This window comes from Colias philodice, chromosome 7 (genome assembly GCF_061535455.1).
Source record: "Colias philodice isolate Cphi_HAF_F1 chromosome 7, ilColPhil1 Martin Lab GWU primary, whole genome shotgun sequence".
Classification (NCBI taxonomy): Eukaryota; Metazoa; Arthropoda; class Insecta; order Lepidoptera; family Pieridae; genus Colias; species Colias philodice.
Genome location: NC_143092.1, coordinates 4,365,893 through 4,383,992, shown reverse-complemented (window position 1 = coordinate 4,383,992; position 18,100 = coordinate 4,365,893). Strand labels below are relative to the sequence as shown.

Genomic DNA, 18,100 nt, shown 5'->3' with positions numbered 1-18,100 from the left:
AAGGACAATTATCACGGTCCTACGCTACTCTTTTTCCAGGATCACTTGACACATTAACTTCAAAAAAAAGACGGGTTGCACTCCGGGAGTGCCGGCAGAAGTGAAAACTTGATTATTAACGTTGAGCATGTTTGATATCCATCCGTCTTACGCTTTTTCGATCAGGTCACGTGTCCTGACGCGAGTTTAAGATTTTATACCCATTACAGAAAAAGTGCTCAACGCCGCTAAAGAAGTTTTCACTTCAATAAGCTAATTACTATTCAAAACATACCTGTACAACAGGTCCAGGCGGGAAAGCCTCTCGCAACTGAATGATATGTTCCGCTTCGCCCATAGAGTTAGTGGCAATACATTTGTAGACCCCGTACAGGGACCTGTCTGTTGGCGTCACTGTGACATAACTGATGGGTCCTGAACCGTAGATCCTGACTTGTGGGGACTCGACTAAGTCAATGTCGTGGAATCTAGAAGTAATTTATATTATTATATGAGAGAACAGACTTAACGGTCTGAAAAATAAAATGATCTGATTTATGACAAATTATGGTAATTTCGATTCGTTTTGAAAATCAATCGTCTTTCAACATTAAATATCATGTGATAAACATGATGATCCATGTTTCACTAAATTGTTTATAAAATTAAATGTTATTCTAGTTGTAAACTCTAATAAAGAAAGTAATAAAATTCACGTCACCTACTTATACTCAAAGAAATTACAGACTTCTTCACCTACACTACATACATACCAGGAAACCACAAAATAAACCTCAGAAACTTACCTCCATTTAATGGTTGCATTAGGAATACTCTCAGCAATACAACTGATATTGACAGGTTGCGAGTTCCAGCTCCAAATAGGCACGTTCGTCATGTGCGCAAAAGTTGGCTTGAATTGTACTGTTAAATGACCATTCTTTCTTGCTTCTCCACCTTTAGGAATTAACAGATTTTTAAGACGATATAGGTTTGCAGTAATGTCATACAGGTTTATTAAAAAAATAATATAAATATATTTCGATATTTTTTTTGGTATCTATAAAAGTGGTAATAATGCAAACTATTAAAATAAACACTGTCTAAAAATGCAAATATTTTCAAATTCGCCTGGCAGCACATGCAACAAGCTACATATCTCCGTAAATAAATATATGAGATATGGTAAAAGCTTTTATGTTTTACCTTCGTTTTCAGCAACACATTCATATAATCCATCGTCGGTTCTATTCAAATTAGCAATGGTTATAACTGCACTCGATTGCATTTGATCACCAGTTTGACGGTCGCTCGTTTCAATAGTAATCCTGAAAAAAATCTCATTTTAACATAATATAATTTACTCCCAAAAAATTTAGTAAATTAAATTCAAAAATAATCTATCAGGTATCTCAAGTGTGAAGATAATATTCGAATATCACGGAATAAGTTTCGAGAAAATTCTTCCAAAATAGGGACAAAATATAATCCTAAGTAACATACTTTTCTATTTACATATTTTTATTTCCAATCAAACAAATTACTCATATTACAACATAAAAACATACAATAACCACGAAACATTTTGCAGAAGACCCTTACCTTCCATCATCGTTCGGGCCATTCAAGAACCGTTCCGAATTGCTCAGTTTCCTGAAACTGATTCTAGGCGCTGGTCTACCAGTGGCCTTACACTCCAGTCTTCCTTCAGTCTTCTCAGCAGCCGTTATGTTATAAAGCTCGAATATTCTAGGCGGTACTAGAACTTCCACTTCAATTTCAGTCTCATTATGACCAGCTTGGTTGACGGCACTGCAAATATATTTCCCGTAGTCGCCCGCCTCCACTCGATCAAATGTAAGTAGACCATTAATTTCGTTGACGCTGAAACGTGATGCTGTTCCCAAATTCTGCAAAATATGTTCTCATTATTCTCCTATGCATGGCACTAAGTTCTAATTTTGTCAGTTCAGACAATGCAAAAGCGGCATCTCGAGATGTAAATTGAAGAATTCATTTAGGATCAAGATGATAAATAATAAAGATTCTTTTACAGGTTTTAAACATGATTTGTTCAGTTTAATAATTTACAAGTAAAGAGATACGGTGAAATCTATCGAGTTTATCTTCTTCTAAAAACTTATCCTAAGTAATGAAACGTTTTATGTTCTTAATATAAGTTATTAAATAATATATTCAGTCATAGAAAATACATTTCAAGTTTCAAATAAATTATAGAACTACTTAGTTTGAGTACAAATTAACTTTATCACATCATACCTCGCGGGTAGACGCCTTAATCCAAGAGTAGGTTGGTGGTGGTTTGCCCCTTGCTTTACAAGTAATGGCTGCTGAAGTGCCTTCCTTGATCGTAACCTTTGTTTCTCTTTCCTCCATTTCTGGCGCTGTATATACCTGTTAAATATATTCATTTCATATTTGGTCCTTCGAGTACATTGTTTTTTTTTATATTACTTATACCAAAGTTCCGTGTTTTGAATTGTGATATTTGCGTTGCATAGAGCGTTAAATAATATTTCGACAAATATTAAATTATTCTCGAATTGTGAATCCAATTTTGAAGATAATGTAGTTTGAATGTTGAATGCATTTAATGTATCAATTTTAATTATTATTCAGTTAGTTGCAATAATACCTATAATTAAGTTAGTACCATTTGTTTAGTTCAAAAAAAATCACAAATATAAAATATCTTACCTCTAGTTTTATATTCCTTTCAGCCAGTTCTCCGGTTTGTATGACAACCGCTCTGCAGGTGTACGTGCCATCATCACTTTCCTCAACATTCTTTATCATCAAGCCATTCGCATGAATTACGTATCTGTCACCAGTTAGAATCTAAAAAATGATTATTATTAGTATCGTAACGTAACACAAATAAAAGCTTGATTTTATTTTAAACTGTGATAAAGGGAAGGGTTTTTCTTTGTCGATATGTAACATATTTATATGTTTAAGATATAATTGAAGGTATTTAAGGAAAAGAATTAGGGTATCCTGTTATTTAATTAGATTAAAAGGGCTTCCTAGTTTGATCTATATAAACCGTTTAAGGGTGCGTATTGTAGTGTATGTGAGTGAAAGAGACGGAAGTATTATGTCATCTCTTGCGCACGTGCAACGGTGACACCGCTTACACAGCTCAGTTGGCTGCAGGCGGTCGGAGTGAGAGGTCGTGTGCGTCTAAGAGCCGACAATAGGGAAGGACATTCACTACATTTTTGGCGACGAGGTAAATCGGGAATAAATGTAAGTAATTTTTTTTTTTGATAATAAAAAAAAAATTACAAAACAAAAAAAAAAAGGGAGGAAATAAGTGTGCTGTGATAACTATTGAACTAATTATATCCACAGTCAAGTTACATCGAAGAGAATATTAAAGTTAATAATAATATACACACATACCTATTTTCATTATGATATTTTGTGCCGCTTACATAAAAAATATATCCGCACAAAGTAGATAAATAACATGTGCGTGCCTTTCGAGAGGCCTCCGGCCTCCGCGCCGTAGAAAACGAAGGTTTCGTTTACATAAAGATTTAGCAAAACCTCTTAAATAATTGTAGCCAGAAGGATAAAGTAGGTTTGTAAATTGTTTCTCGTATACATAACTACACTGATACCAATGCATACGCGGGCTGTCTTTATTGCTCGAGCGTATGGTGCCTGTTTGATAAATACACTGTACAGTGTACGGGTATACAGCTAGCGTCGTCCAGTATATGTACTCACGTAGTCATGCATAGGACTGTAACTGCGTTATGCGAGACTAAATGGGATATTTTGTTTAGTCGAGGCTGTAGATTATTATTTTGGGACATTTGTTTACATATAAATTTATTGATACTGATATGTAAAAACCTGCTTAATGGATTGGTTAAACATGATTAAATGAGCTAAGAAGGTTCGATTCCCGATCAGCTCAGAATAGATTTGTCTGGTTACAAAAATATAATTATACCAAATACCCACTTATATCTTATTTAATTACTCGATGTGAAGTTGCATGAGTATTATTTAAGATTATTCATTATTGCATAAAGACGTAATTAATGGTTATCATGCAAGGAACGTAAGTTTCATGGACAGGCTAATATAGTAACATTATGGAAGTTCATGTAAGTTGATGTATGTGTTTCGATGGTGATGTGGACCACGACAAGGGATTTCTAAAGTTGTTGTCAAGCTATAATGTTACAAGATGAAGCCTGACAAAAAAAAATGTTGTGTGGTTTTATGAAACCACGGTAAAAGTGAAACTGTTCGAACGGTTCCGAACACTGCTTTATACCTACTCGGCAGCCGACCGTCACGCGACATGCGCTACACAGACCAAAAAGTTTGAGACGATGTAATAAAAGTTTCACTTTAAAAAGGGTAACGCCCGTGTACGTAATTTGAAATGTGTTACCAGATGATGCCTGGTAGTACAGGAAAAAAAACGGGTGATGCCTGTGTGTACTTTGTACTGTGTTACCAGATAATGCCTGGTGGTCAAGAAAAATCGGGTGACGCCCGTGTGTATTTTATAATGTTATACCAGATGATGCCTGGTGGTACAAAAACAAAAATCGGGTGACGCCCGTGTGTATTTTATAATGTTATACCAGATGATGCCTGGTGGTACAAAAACAAAAATCGGGTCACGCCCGTGTGTATTTTGTAATGTTATACCAGATGATGATGCCTGGTAGTGCAAAAAACAAAAATCGGGTGACGCCCGTGTGTACTTTGTAATTTTATACCAAATGATGCCTGGTAGTCGTAATATAATTATTAATTACAATACAGGTGATGCCTGTAGTGATGTGATACGGGTGATGCTCGTATAAAATGTTTATATTTTGGGTGATGCCCATATATTGCGAATTCATGCACTTAAATACGCGATCTTAAAAAAAAAAAGTGATAGTTCGTCACCATTTCACAGTGAAGTATTGTTCGTAAGATAGATTGTATCTTCGAAAATACTTACGGTTAGTATTGATATCCAAATAAAAAATGGAATAATACAATTTTTAAGAGCATACAGTAAATACTAAAATATTTACAGTAGCTTTTATTATTCTTATCTAAAAGTGACTTAATATTTTCATAATTTCATAGCAGATTTTGTTAAACAACGAAAGAATAATCATAATGATAACAATACCTAAAATATCTGCGATAGGTATTGCACATTTAACCGACAACTATAAAGTTAGACAGGTTAAGTGATAATATAATAATCATAAACAGGGTAAGGTAATAAAACAATGAATATTCGAAAACAAAAATAAATGGAATGAGAGACATACAGAGTAGTCTCAATATTCATTATTTCAAACTACCCACCTGGCAGACGTTGTTATGCTCTTTCGCCTTTTATCGGTTCTTTAAACGAATTGGAATATGAATATTATCCGAATTGGTCGAGCCGATACGCCGCGCGCCGAGGTTTGAGTTTTACACTTAGCAACATATTTGGCTATTCATTTTTATTGTATATACTATGTGGCGTTGTAGGTGAGGTGGAAACAAAAAAATAATAATAAGAACTAGATACTCACCATACAGTCGACAATTAATTAAGTTAATTAATAAAATAAAATATAAATATCAGTAACAATAAGGGTCGTGGTGTACCTAGGTCCAAACCCTCCGGTAGGGCTCTTACTGATATAGGTGGACGTAAGATGGAGTGCGCGTCTCGTTGCGAAGGCTAGGCGGTAGGGTGTCTTAGGGGTTGGTCGCTGAATTCCTTCAACAGGAATTAAGGAGCCGAAGCAAGCAAGACGTAGAAGGATTTCCTCAGCGGCAATCGTAGCAATGTCGTAGTACTACTGAAGATGGGTCTTAAGCGGTATGTAGCAGCGTATGAGGTTCCTTATCGGAACGTGGCAAGGACGCGACAATTCCCTGCGCGGGAACGTTGCGGGTATGTAGAAGCTTTCTAAACGGAACGTAGCAGTAGCATAACACCACTCCCTCAGCGGAAATGTAGCACCCCGGTTTGGGGTTAGGTATAACACACTGTTAATCATTACATGTTGGAACGTTGAAAACGACTTTTACGTAATTTATACAATAATATACCGTGAAAGACAATAGTTGGACAATAGACAGTTGGCATAAAATATGAATCGTTAATTGTTAATAACTAGCAAACCTGGCGAAGTCCGTTTCGCACCAGAGACACCTTTTCCTTGTTATAAACCTCACGGAGCCCGAGACCTTTCCAACGAGTGCAAAGCCGTGGAAATCGGTTCGTGCGTTCTGGAGTTGTAGCGTCAGGAAGGAAAACCCGACTTATCTTTATATAGTAGATTACTTTGATAGATAGTGTATAGTGACAAACAACCTGTCAAATATACACTTAAAATTTTTAGATAGATAATAAAGGTCAATTTCAAGACGAACATTTAATGTAAAATAAAAAATGGATCATAACCACATCATACCGCAAATATTGGTATATGTAAGAACCATGGTAAAATCATACACCATGCGCATCTAGTTATTACTATATTAATAACGACTGTTTTTAATTTAAAAACACCAATTTTATAATAGACGAGAAAACACTAGAAACACCAATTACTACTAAAATTTAACGCTTTATGTGTTTTAAAGTGAAAAACATCACTTCTACTAGAGATAAATACTAAATAAATTCTGCGCGATGTTATTGCGCACGAATTCATAAACGCTATGAGCTTGGCAGATGACAGCACTTCAAAGGCGATGTCAAATTGGCGATGACAGATGACATACTAGGGACGCGCTCTTGCTAGTGAGGTGAAAGATCCATCGATATTCGGTAAGGTGACCCTATTTTATAGAGATATATAGGATTCATAGACAGCTTTCTTCATCCAACGCTGTGTGTTTTAGAAAGACACATAATACATCTTTTAAGAGCTCATCTTTTGAACATTAAATATCGCACCTAATGCATTAACACCGCTGCGAAAAAATAATGGATATCGTACTAGATTGAATAAAAGATTATCAATTAAGAAATACGTTAAAGATTTCTTGTCAAAGCAAAAAAAAAAAAAAATGTATTATCGCGAAAAGGTCACCATTCGTGCCTTAGTCAGAATATAAATTCCAAGTATCAATCTCTACAATATTGAGGTGGTATAGTGGTATTGATTTCGAAATGCAAAATTGAATATTGTAAATTCAAGTTAATTAATTTATGCAAATACTTATATAGTTATAGGTAACAAAGTTTTTATTGATTGTTACAGTTAAATTTGTATTACTGATTGTTACAGTTAACATTGTACAGTTAAAAAAAAATATGTATCCAACTACTTATTTTCAGACCATTAATGTGTGATTAATGTCTAGCCATTATTATTGTCATTAAGTTATCTTTTTCTTTTTCAAGTGGCTATTAAGTTGTCAGTAATACAAATACAAATGTTATCATAAGTAACAAATAAAAAAAGTCATCAACAAAATGATACATTTTGATTCGTTTTAGGTTCGTTACATTAATTGAATTTTAAATACCTATGTGTTATTAATGTAATAATCATACAATGAACAACACCGCGTGTGTGTTGAGGTTACAATAAGAAGTATAAAAAAAAAAGTAATACATTATTAATCACGCTTTACTAAATATTCATTATTGTATTGTCAATAAATTGTTGTAATATTGTCACTGAAGTTAAATCTGTACGGTTTGGGTAGGTCATAAGCGAATCGAAAAGAATCGGTTGCATACAGTCATACGAACATACAGGTGAAGCTAAAAGCGGTTCAACAGAAGTCAATGGCACAGTATAGTATGATATTGTACTGTTGCAGAGCAAGCTCCACTAAGACTATAATTCTGTCAGAGTGGTTTATACCCGAAAGTTGGTATTTAAATAATTGATAACTATGAACCTTAACATTGTAATACTATGTATCTGTATGAATTAAATATTTTTAATGCGCTATAAAAAAGGCTGCCACTTTCTAGCCTCTAAACTATCACCCAAAAATATATCATAAATCGCTTTATTGCGATATGAAAGAGAGACGGACAAACGAATAAATAAACAAATCTTCCCTGTGCCTAAGGATCATATTATGATAAGTTGTTGTTGCTTAAATAAGAATAAATAATGAACCAATTAATGTTTGGTTAAAATTTTGCCGTATAATATTTATTATATTATTTAGGGTACAGATATATACATATTATATTACATTCCGATTTTATTAGGTATATTGAATTAAAATCGGAACATAATATATTGTTTTAGTAACGAAGTACATATACAGAATATAGATGTCGGCGCAACGACGCTAAACGACTACCCTCAAACTACAAAATAATTATAACTAGCTAAAGTTTACTTTGATCTTTTTAAATAAGTGGTTGATTCATTAATCAACCACTAATGAAATAATTAAATTAACGAAATAATTAATCTTTGTTAAAAATGATAAAAATTCATAGTAAAAATTCGAGTGGCAACACTCAAACTAATTCTTGTGAGTCACAAGTTTGCTTTAAATGCGATCGCCCGACGGCACAGAGCACATTCACTCGCCGGCCGTCGGAGCGTTCGGAGCTCTCTCTATAATTTCCACGTAGATTAAAAAGGCAGTAAAAATACCCACAGGCGTTCTTCTTCGAGTATGAGCGCCTGCTCTGATGATGGTGACGTCAGAATTGCTGACGTCACTCTTTTTAAAAATAGCCTTTGGGCCCTTCTTCCGTCATCAGAAGTTGGATAGAATTCAAGCTCTCTCTTTTTAAATGTTAAACGTTTACGTAGTTTTGTAACGGCATACTGGCGTTTGTGTTTTTTCGTGCGTTGTGTAAAGTAAAAGTTTGTTACGTGGATTATTGTAACGGGAGTGTAGTTCATCGAAGGAATTGTGTGTGTTATCTGAGCTGCGCCTCTCTTTATGATAAGCATAAATCTACGAGAACCTCCGAGAAATCTACGAGAACCTCCAAGAAATCTACGAGAACCTTCGAGAATCTGCCTATATCACAAATGAGTAGGTGTTGATCACATGATACGCGAACGGACTGTCTCTGTCATGTGGAGTGTTCAGTATTCTGAAAGGTCAGTGTGGCCGAGGCAGTGTGTTTTTGAAATCCTGAGATGAACTACCGTAGTGTTGTAATACGAGAAAAGGCGTACGAGGACGTACGATTGTCAATATGGCCGTGTTAGACTTAAAATCTACGAGAACCTTCGAGAACCTCCGAGAAACTACGAGACCCTCCGAGAAATCTACGAGAACCTTCGAGACTCTCCGAGAACCGACACAAAATACGCCGAGAATATTTCTCTTCTTCTTTGTCGATTCACTCTTGGCAGAGTGGTCGTGGTCACGTTGAGACATTCACATTGGTAGTGGAGGCGGACACAGCTTTCCGCACGATCTCCCGCCATGTCTTCCTGTTACTAGACTGTCTGGTGCAGTCTGATACACAAATTCCTATAGCAGATTTCACTTGGTCAGTCCAGCGCATTAATGACCTGCTTTTACAACGAGACATTTACAACGAGGCTGGTGCAGAGCGCGCACCGCCTGTCAGTATGGCCGTGTCGGCGCAACGACGCTAAACGACTACCCTCAAACTACAAAATAATTATAACTAGCTAAAGTTTACTTTGATCTTTTTAAATAAGTGGTTGATTCATTAATCAACCACTAATGAAATAATTAAATTAACGAAATAATTAATCTTTGTTAAAAATGATAAAAATTCATAGTAAAAATTCGAGTGGCAACACTCAAACTAATTCTTGTGAGTCACAAGTTTGCTTTAAATGCGATCGCCCGACGGCACAGAGCACATTCACTCGCCGGCCGTCGGAGCGTTCGGAGCTCTCTCTATAATTTCCACGTAGATTAAAAAGGCAGTAAAAATACCCACAGGCGTTCTTCTTCGAGTATGAGCGCCTGCTCTGATGATGGTGACGTCAGAATTGCTGACGTCACTCTTTTTAAAAATAGCCTTTGGGCCCTTCTTCCGTCATAGATATTAAATAATAACCGAGCATTTAAGTATGTACCCAGTCTATAGGCATTTCACTTGGTAATAATTCGGTTTGCAGCTATCGTTTATTAATAATTTTAGTATGTGGGAAAACAGTGGTTACTTAGATGGTGCAGATGCCGGTGCAGGTAAAGGGAATTAAATTATGCGTCAGAAGAAGCAGCATTCACCTCTTCTAAATGACCTGGAGTGCAGGTCATGATAAATAGTGAGTGAAACATATCAACAAGGTAGTGCAATAGTCATGTAAGGAAAAAATAAAACAGGTTAAGTACAGTACAGGTACAGTACAGGTACAGCTAGTCAAAAGTATAGTTAAGTTACAGAAGGAACATAGTTTAAACATTATACCTTACACATACATTAAGTTACTGAAAACGATTTCGTCCCATTGGTTAATAAATAAATAATGACTTAATAAACTTAAATATAAGTATACAACTTATTCATGATAGATTGTCGTATACTTAAATAAATTGTCATTATTGTTATTATAAATACCTATGTAAGATGTTGCATTTATATGATTTTGAAGGAGCGACCATATGCCTATATATTCTTGCCGGCTCTTCTCTGTTGAGGCGGCTTTCCGAACCAGTGGTAAATTCATATTTTGTCCTTATACTGACGATTTTAAAACGTTTCTGGACGAGGTCTGGTTGATGAATGAAGGTTTGAGTTTGAAAAAATTATTAATTAATATCGATTTGAATACATATATTGTAAAAATTATTATAATTTTGAATATACATATACTTAATGGAAAAAAAAAAATGAAAAGGAGAGATGTTGCATATAGATAGAATTATATTACTAGGCCAGGTGACACATTCTACTCTATCGCTGGTATGGAGCGGACGTGTCCCTGAGTTGTGTTTACTAACTGATACTGGTGCTTAGGTATAGACTAGAATAAGAAGCATACATATAACATACCCGAATAGAACATAATATTTTATTTAATAAAATTAATTGAAAAAATTAAAAATTTCTAAAATAAAGGAGGGATGTAGTGTATGTGAGTGAAAGAGACGGAAGTATTATGTCATCTCTTGCGCACGTGCAACGGTGACACCGCTTACACAGCTCAGTTGGCTGCAGGCGGTCGGAGTGAGAGGTCGTGTGCGTCTAAGAGCCGACAATAGGGAAGGACATTCACTACACGTATAAAGCAAAATTACCAATCTTCTATTAGATGATACGTGTAATATTCAAGACCAAATCTAAAAAATAAAATATATATCAAACTAGATGATATGTTCAACGATTCTGTTCAATCAAAAACATAAAATATTAAAATTGACTCGATAAAAAAAAATCACCAAGTTAGCTCTAATTTTCACACTTTTACGTTTTCTACTTGACATGGTAATACTTATTATGATTTTTTTTTCATAAACAATTATATTAAAACATTTGCAAGATATTTGTCAGAGAATTTTGTGTAATTACTTTTAGTTTTGGTTTTATCTGCGATAAACCACTTGGTAACGCCAATATAATTAAAATAGTAAATGTAGAAATTAAATGTTTATTATTTTGTGGTGTGTTCCTTCATCCTTCCCTACATACGAGCACAACCAATCATCGCGTGGTCACTAACCACGTGACACGTCCAATAAGACGTGAACGCGACGTGCTTGTCGCTGCAGTCAGTCGGGTTCGCTCCGTTCCTTCGCGAGGTTCGGGACTCGGCCACCGCCGGAGAGCTTCCACGAGGCTCTCTAGATCATCAGGCATTGTGCCCTTGTAACATCACCGGGGTATCCCGTGCCCCGGCCCTTGGTCGCGCTCACCGCCGCGTGTGTGTTTGTGTGGAGTGTGGGACTGGACGCCGTTCTTGCCCGCCGCGAGCTGGAGGACCCTGACCGCGTGGCGGCGCGTGTGTTCTGGACGCTACTCCCTCCGACGAGGTACGTGCCGTATGATCCTGTCTATCCCTCTTTGCTAACACCACGTAGATCAAAATACAGTCCACTTTCATATCGAGAATATATTTACGTATATTTTTATATTGGCGCGACCATAGAGTGGTCCTTCGAGCCGGATAGTAACCATTGTTTGGTCATTCCGTATAAATACCTGATGATTCCACCGCCCTTGTTAGGATACTCATTGTGTAGGCCCTAATAAGCGATTAGTAGTATCTTCAATGCGAAATACTATTTAATATACCGCATATAATAGAACGACAATGCGTCTTCTACTATTCATATAAAATATATTTTAAACCCGCCCTTATTAGGATACTCATTGTAGGCCCTAATAAGTGATTTAATAGTACATTCATTGTGAAATAACTATAACCGCATAGATCGACATTGCGTCATCTATTATTTTTGCTTAAAATATATTTTATTCCGCCCGTAACATTAAGTTACGCGTATATTATTATTAAAATAGTTAATTAAAACTATATTCATATCGTTTATCCGCAGTTATAACGCTAAAATCATTATAAATCGAACATATTTCATCATATTTATTTATCCGCTACCCGCGTTCGAAATTTATAACGTTATCTAGGTCATTCCGCGATCCGTTGTTATAATCCGACCATATTGAAAATTCATACTCGGTTCATATTACGCTTGCGTCGCTGACCTACTTTATTTAGTCGTATTACTTGTTATTGTAACTTGTATTGTAACATTCTCTGTTTGAACATATACTTTTGTTATTAAAAATGCCGCCTAAGAAAATGACTAAGTTACCTGATAGTGACGCTTCGGATGTTAATGATTCGGAAGATATAAATGATTCGCAGTTATCCATGTTATTAGCTAAACGCGAAGTTATATTCGAAATGGTGCAACAAATGTATGATTTGTCTTTAAACGTTCATAACAACGCCTCGCTTATGGAAAGTTTCCTTGACGAATCCGCGCAGATAGAATCATTACGTGAAAGATTTGAAAAGTGTTTAGACGAATACAATACTCGCTTATTATTATTAACACCTACCGCGAAACCTGATTATAAAAGCCTCGTTGCATTCGAGTCTTTATATAGCAGAGTTATAAGAATTAAATCGCAATATTCGCAACCAAGTCCGTCACACGGAGATATTAATAATTTGCATAAAAATAGGCCTAAATTACCGCCTATCGAATTAGTACCATTTTCGGGTGATATTCGCTCATTTCCGCTGTTTCTTTCGAATTTTGAATCAGTTGTTCATAACAATCCCGGCCTTACAGATGCCGAGCGTTTATATTATTTACTAGGTAAATTAACGGGGAAAGCCACAACTGTTATAGCTGGTATAACCCCCTCCGCTGAAAATTATAATTTAATTTTACAAACTTTAAAAAATAAATATGATGATAAACGTATGTTAGTTTCCGCGTATTTAAATCAAATGTTTGATTTTAAACCTTTGCTTTCTCCGTCCGCAACAAACTTTGATTTATTTACTGATAACTTTATTAGCGCAGTGCGCGCCTTACAAAATATAAAGTTAGATAATATTACAGATTTAATGATTGTTCATATCGCGTTGAAGAAGTTAGACTCAGATACTGTTCGCGCTTTCGAGACTAAGTTTGGTAGTGAAATGCCTACTTTTGATAACTTAGTTCAATTTATTCAAACTCGTGCGAAGGTATTAGAACGCATTCATCCTTCCACAAATTCGGGAATAAATAAACCGCCTCGAAAGTATAATAATTATAACCGCAGTTCAAATAATATCTCGTCTGCTCCGCCTAAGTATCAGTCTTACGTAACAACCGCTGATTCCGCATATAGTTGTCTTTGTACAAATATTACGCATCAACATTTATTTAAATGTTCGAGTTTTCATAAAATGAGTCCGCAGGAACGTTTGAAATACGTAAAGGATAGAAACGCGTGTATAAATTGTCTCAGTATAAAACATCAACTTTCTAGTTGTTCGTCTAATTCTAATTGCCGCATTTGTAAATTAAAACATCATACGATGTTACATTTGAAACGCGAATCTTCCATTCCCGCGCCTGCTTCTCACCCCCCGCCGCGCAGCTCCCCGCCGTTGCTTGCGCCGTCACAGCCGTCGGGCGAGTGCGTCCGCTCCGACATTGCGCTATGTACCGCTAGCTATACAGCTGATACTGATAACGCATTTCAATGCAACGCGCCCGCGAATAAACAATGTACTATTTTATTATCAACCGCTGAAGTCGTAGCTTATAATTGTAAAGGCGAACGGCTTGTTATTCGCGCGCTTTTAGATTCCGCTTCGCAAAGTCACTTCATTACGAATGAATGTTGTGAACGTTTAGGTATTAAACCGCAGAAAACCGAACGTACTATTATTAAGGGGTTCGGTGGTTCAGAAAAAATTATAAATAGTAATTCCGTAAATATAAAATTTTATTCGCGTCTTGACAACAACATATCTTTTAATATTTCACCGCTAGTTGTTGATCATGTTACGGATTTACTACCTACCGCTGTTATAGACACTTCTGTCTTATCGCATATTTCGCATTTACCGCTCGCAGATGAGAGTTTTGGTACGCCAAATAAAATCGATTTATTAATCGGTGCTTCTCTGTTCCCTCATCTGCTTCTCCCCGACGTAGTTCATGCATCTCGCGACTCGTCGGCGCCCGCTGCATTGCGCACGGTGTTAGGCTATGTAATAATGGGTTCAGTACCCACCATACCTAACATACATAAACCGCCCTTGACGTGTTGTCACGTTCAAGAGACCGCCGCTATTGACTCATTAGTCAGGCGTTTCTGGGAGCTCGAGGAGCTTCCTACCGCACCGCCCGTTCAACATCCCGATGATGTTGAATGCGAAGAATATTATAAATTAAATACAACCCGCGACCCCGTGAGTGGCAGATATATCGTTTCGCTTCCATTTAAGGATGATTTCTACACTCTCGGTGACTCATTTAATATTGCCCGCAAGCGTTTCATGTGCCTCGAAAGAAAGCTACAGGCTTCACCTAAATTAAGGTTGGCATATGATGACGTCATAAAAGATTATCTAACGAAAAATTATATTTCACCCGCGCCTCCGTATGATCCGCGTGACCCTACACCTATTTATATTATACCGCATCACGCTGTTCTGCGCGAGGATAAATCGTCGACTAAGCTGCGCATGGTTTTAGATGCTAGCATCCCAACTTCTGGAAGCCAGCGTTCGTTGAATGACCTTCTGCATGTTGGGCCGAATTTACAAGGCAATTTGTTTACAATAATTTTAGGTTTTCGTCTCCACGCGATTGCCATGACCGCCGATTGCCGCCAACAGTTTCTGCAGATATTCGTGCGTGAGTTTGATCGTCGTTTTCAATGTTTTTTATATCGTTTCAGCCCGCAGGATCCGCTGCTTCTTTATCAATTTAATCGAGTTTGCTTCGGCATCAAGTCTAGTCCTTATCATGCACTGCGCACGGTAAGACAGCTCGTAGAAGATGACGGCGCGAAATATCCGCTAGCGAGTGGCATTGCGTCTTCCTCGTTGTATATGGATGATATCGCCTTCTCTATTCCCACGGAATGTGAAGCAGTTTCCGCGTCGCAGCAGCTCATCGATTTGTTTAAGGGAGCTCAGTGGGATCTTATTAAATGGAATAGTAATAGCAAAAATGTGTTAGATAATCTTCCCGCTTCGCACAAACTTTTACCCTCCGCGGTGGAGTTTGATAAGACTGTGCAACATAAATTACTTGGTCTGCATTGGTCTACTGTTGATTATTGTTTTTATTTTAAAATTACCGCTCCCGCCGATGTGATGTGCACTAAGCACTCCATCTTGTCAATTGCCGCCCGTCTGTGGGACATGATGGGTTTCGTTGCTCCCACAGTCGTGTATAACATCCCATCAAATAATTTCTACCATGTTTCTGGTTTTGAAATTCCCGCTGTCATTCTTTCGCGTGGCATTACGCCACAAAATCTCGTACCGCACCCTCTGTGGTTCCACGGATCCCAGTGGGCTCGTTCGGACCCATCTGATTGGCCTCTTAGGAGTCCCGATGGTGAGTCTATTGCAGACATTCCCGAACGAAAATTATTAGCGCACACTGTGTGCCCGCCTATAAAGCATTGCGCTTTATACGATACCGCCCTTCGCGTCTCGTCGCGTCGTGTATTTTATATTTATAGGTTCCTTATATTATTAACCCGCCGCGGTCTTATGATGACCGTAGAGGACCTTAATTTCGCTGAGAATAAAATTATTCCCGCCCTGCAAAATAAATATTTTGCAGAGGAGTATTATAATATACTCTTTTATAAATTTTATTCGCAGGCTCTCAACCGCTTGAGGCCTTTTATTCGCAACAGACTTATCCTCATCGGACGTCTAAGCGATTCCGCCCTGGAATATGCACATAAGCATCCAGTGATATTACCGCGCAATGATCACATAATTAACATGATCATTGATTATTATCATATTAAATATATGCACGCCGGACCGGAACTTTTAATGTCGTTGCTTCGCCAAAAGTATTGGATTCTTTCCGCACGCCGTATTGTTAGACAAAGAATTCACTCATGTAATACTTGCTTCCGCATGAAACCGCGTCCAACTTACCCGCTGATGGCTGATTTACCTGAATGTCGTACACGCCAAGCCGTTAAAGCATTCAGTGTAACAGCTTCGGATTACGCAGGGCCTATCGCTTACACTCCTGTGCGCCGCCGTGGTGTTCACAGCGAGAAAGCATACCTGTGTATTTTTACGTGCCTCACTACGCGTGCAGTGCATATCGAAGTTGCGACCGACCTCAGCACTCCTAGTTTTCTTGCCGCGCTCAAAAGGTTTCTCTCGCGTCGAGGACCCGTTGATACTATGTATACGGACAACGGTACTAATTACAAAGGAGCCGATTCCTATCTCCGCGATTTATATAAATTTCTTAATAACGAATATCGTTCGAACCTGGAGCATGAGTTCGCTGAGAGTCGTATAAATTGGAAGTTTATTTGTCCCAACTCTCCACATTTTGGAGGTGCTTGGGAAAGTATGGTGAAAGTAATTAAAACGCATTTGTTTCGAGTTATCGGTCAACAAATATTATCGTATGAAGAACTCTGTACTGTTCTCACTCAAATTGAGTGTTTACTTAACTCGCGACCGCTGACAGTACTGAGTTCTGACCCCGCAGAACCCTCGGCTTTAACACCGAGTCATTTTTTGAATACCGCGCCTTTATTATCATTACCCGCGCCGCAAGTCAAATCTGATCACGTCAGTTTGCTTGATAGGCATTCGCTACTGGACAAGTTAGTTCAGTCGTTTTGGAAACGTTGGAGAATGGAATACTTACACGGTTTGCAGGTTAGGCAGAAATGGAATACGCCTTCCACACCTATTACTCCTGGAACGGTCGTGGTTGTAATAAATGATAATGCACCGCCCCTAACCTGGCCTTTAGCCGTCGTAGAGAAAATACATCCTTCAAAGGACGACGTCGCGCGCGTTTGTACAGTTAGAACCGCCAAGGGAACTTACCTTCGCCCGGTCGTTCGTTTATGTCCGCTTCCAAGACAATAGTTATATCGCATTAGTATATTACCGCAGTTAGTTAAGTTTAATTTTAAGTTTTTGCACCGCTTTCGTTTATAATTTCTTAGTTATAATACCGCCGTGACTTTAGGAATTTTTTTACACCCCGCTCGCTTTACGCGATCCTAGAGTCATAGAATTTGTTAGTTGTAATACCGCCGTGACTTTAGGAATTTTTATACACCGCTCGCATTACGCGATCCTAGAGTCATAGAATTAGTTAGTTATATTTCCGCCGTGACTTTTAGGATTTTTTATTATCCCGCTTGCATTTTGCGCTCCTAGAGCCATAGAATTTGTTATTTATATTACCGCCGTGGCTCTTAGGACTTTTATTAACCCGCGCGCATTATGCGATCCTAGAGTCATAGTTTTTCGCTGTATCTTATGATTGGTTTTAAATGGTGACCCATTTAGGGCGGGTGGATATGGTAACGCCAATATAATTAAAATAGTAAATGTAGAAATTAAATGTTTATTATTTTGTGGTGTGTTCCTTCATCCTTCCCTACATACGAGCACAACCAATCATCGCGTGGTCACTAACCACGTGACACGTCCAATAAGACGTGAAC

At 37.5% G+C, this 18,100-nt stretch overlaps 2 protein-coding genes and 1 long non-coding RNA gene across 5 annotated transcripts in view; all 3 read right to left on the bottom strand.

Moving 5' to 3' along the window:
- LOC149487000 (uncharacterized) overlaps positions 1-18,100 on the bottom strand; it is a 412,994-nt gene that overhangs the window by 245,551 nt on the left and 149,343 nt on the right. The window lies entirely within an intron of this gene.
- LOC149487002 (fasciclin-2-like) overlaps positions 1-18,100 on the bottom strand; it is a 125,915-nt gene that overhangs the window by 10,220 nt on the left and 97,595 nt on the right. For all 3 annotated transcript variants that reach the window (XM_089696985.1, XM_089696986.1, XM_089696987.1), the window contains exons 5-10: positions 2,698-2,838; positions 2,260-2,394; positions 1,582-1,889; positions 1,186-1,307; positions 786-936; positions 275-467 (exon numbers count right to left, since the gene is read on the bottom strand). In XM_089696985.1, the coding sequence (XP_089553111.1) occupies positions 275-467; positions 786-936; positions 1,186-1,307; positions 1,582-1,889; positions 2,260-2,394; positions 2,698-2,838 (1,050 nt within the window). The remainder of the gene's footprint in view (positions 1-274; positions 468-785; positions 937-1,185; positions 1,308-1,581; positions 1,890-2,259; positions 2,395-2,697; positions 2,839-18,100) is intronic.
- Positions 1-18,100, bottom strand: part of LOC149487004 (uncharacterized) — a 160,952-nt gene that overhangs the window by 95,939 nt on the left and 46,913 nt on the right. The gene's annotated exons all lie outside the window — the stretch shown is intronic.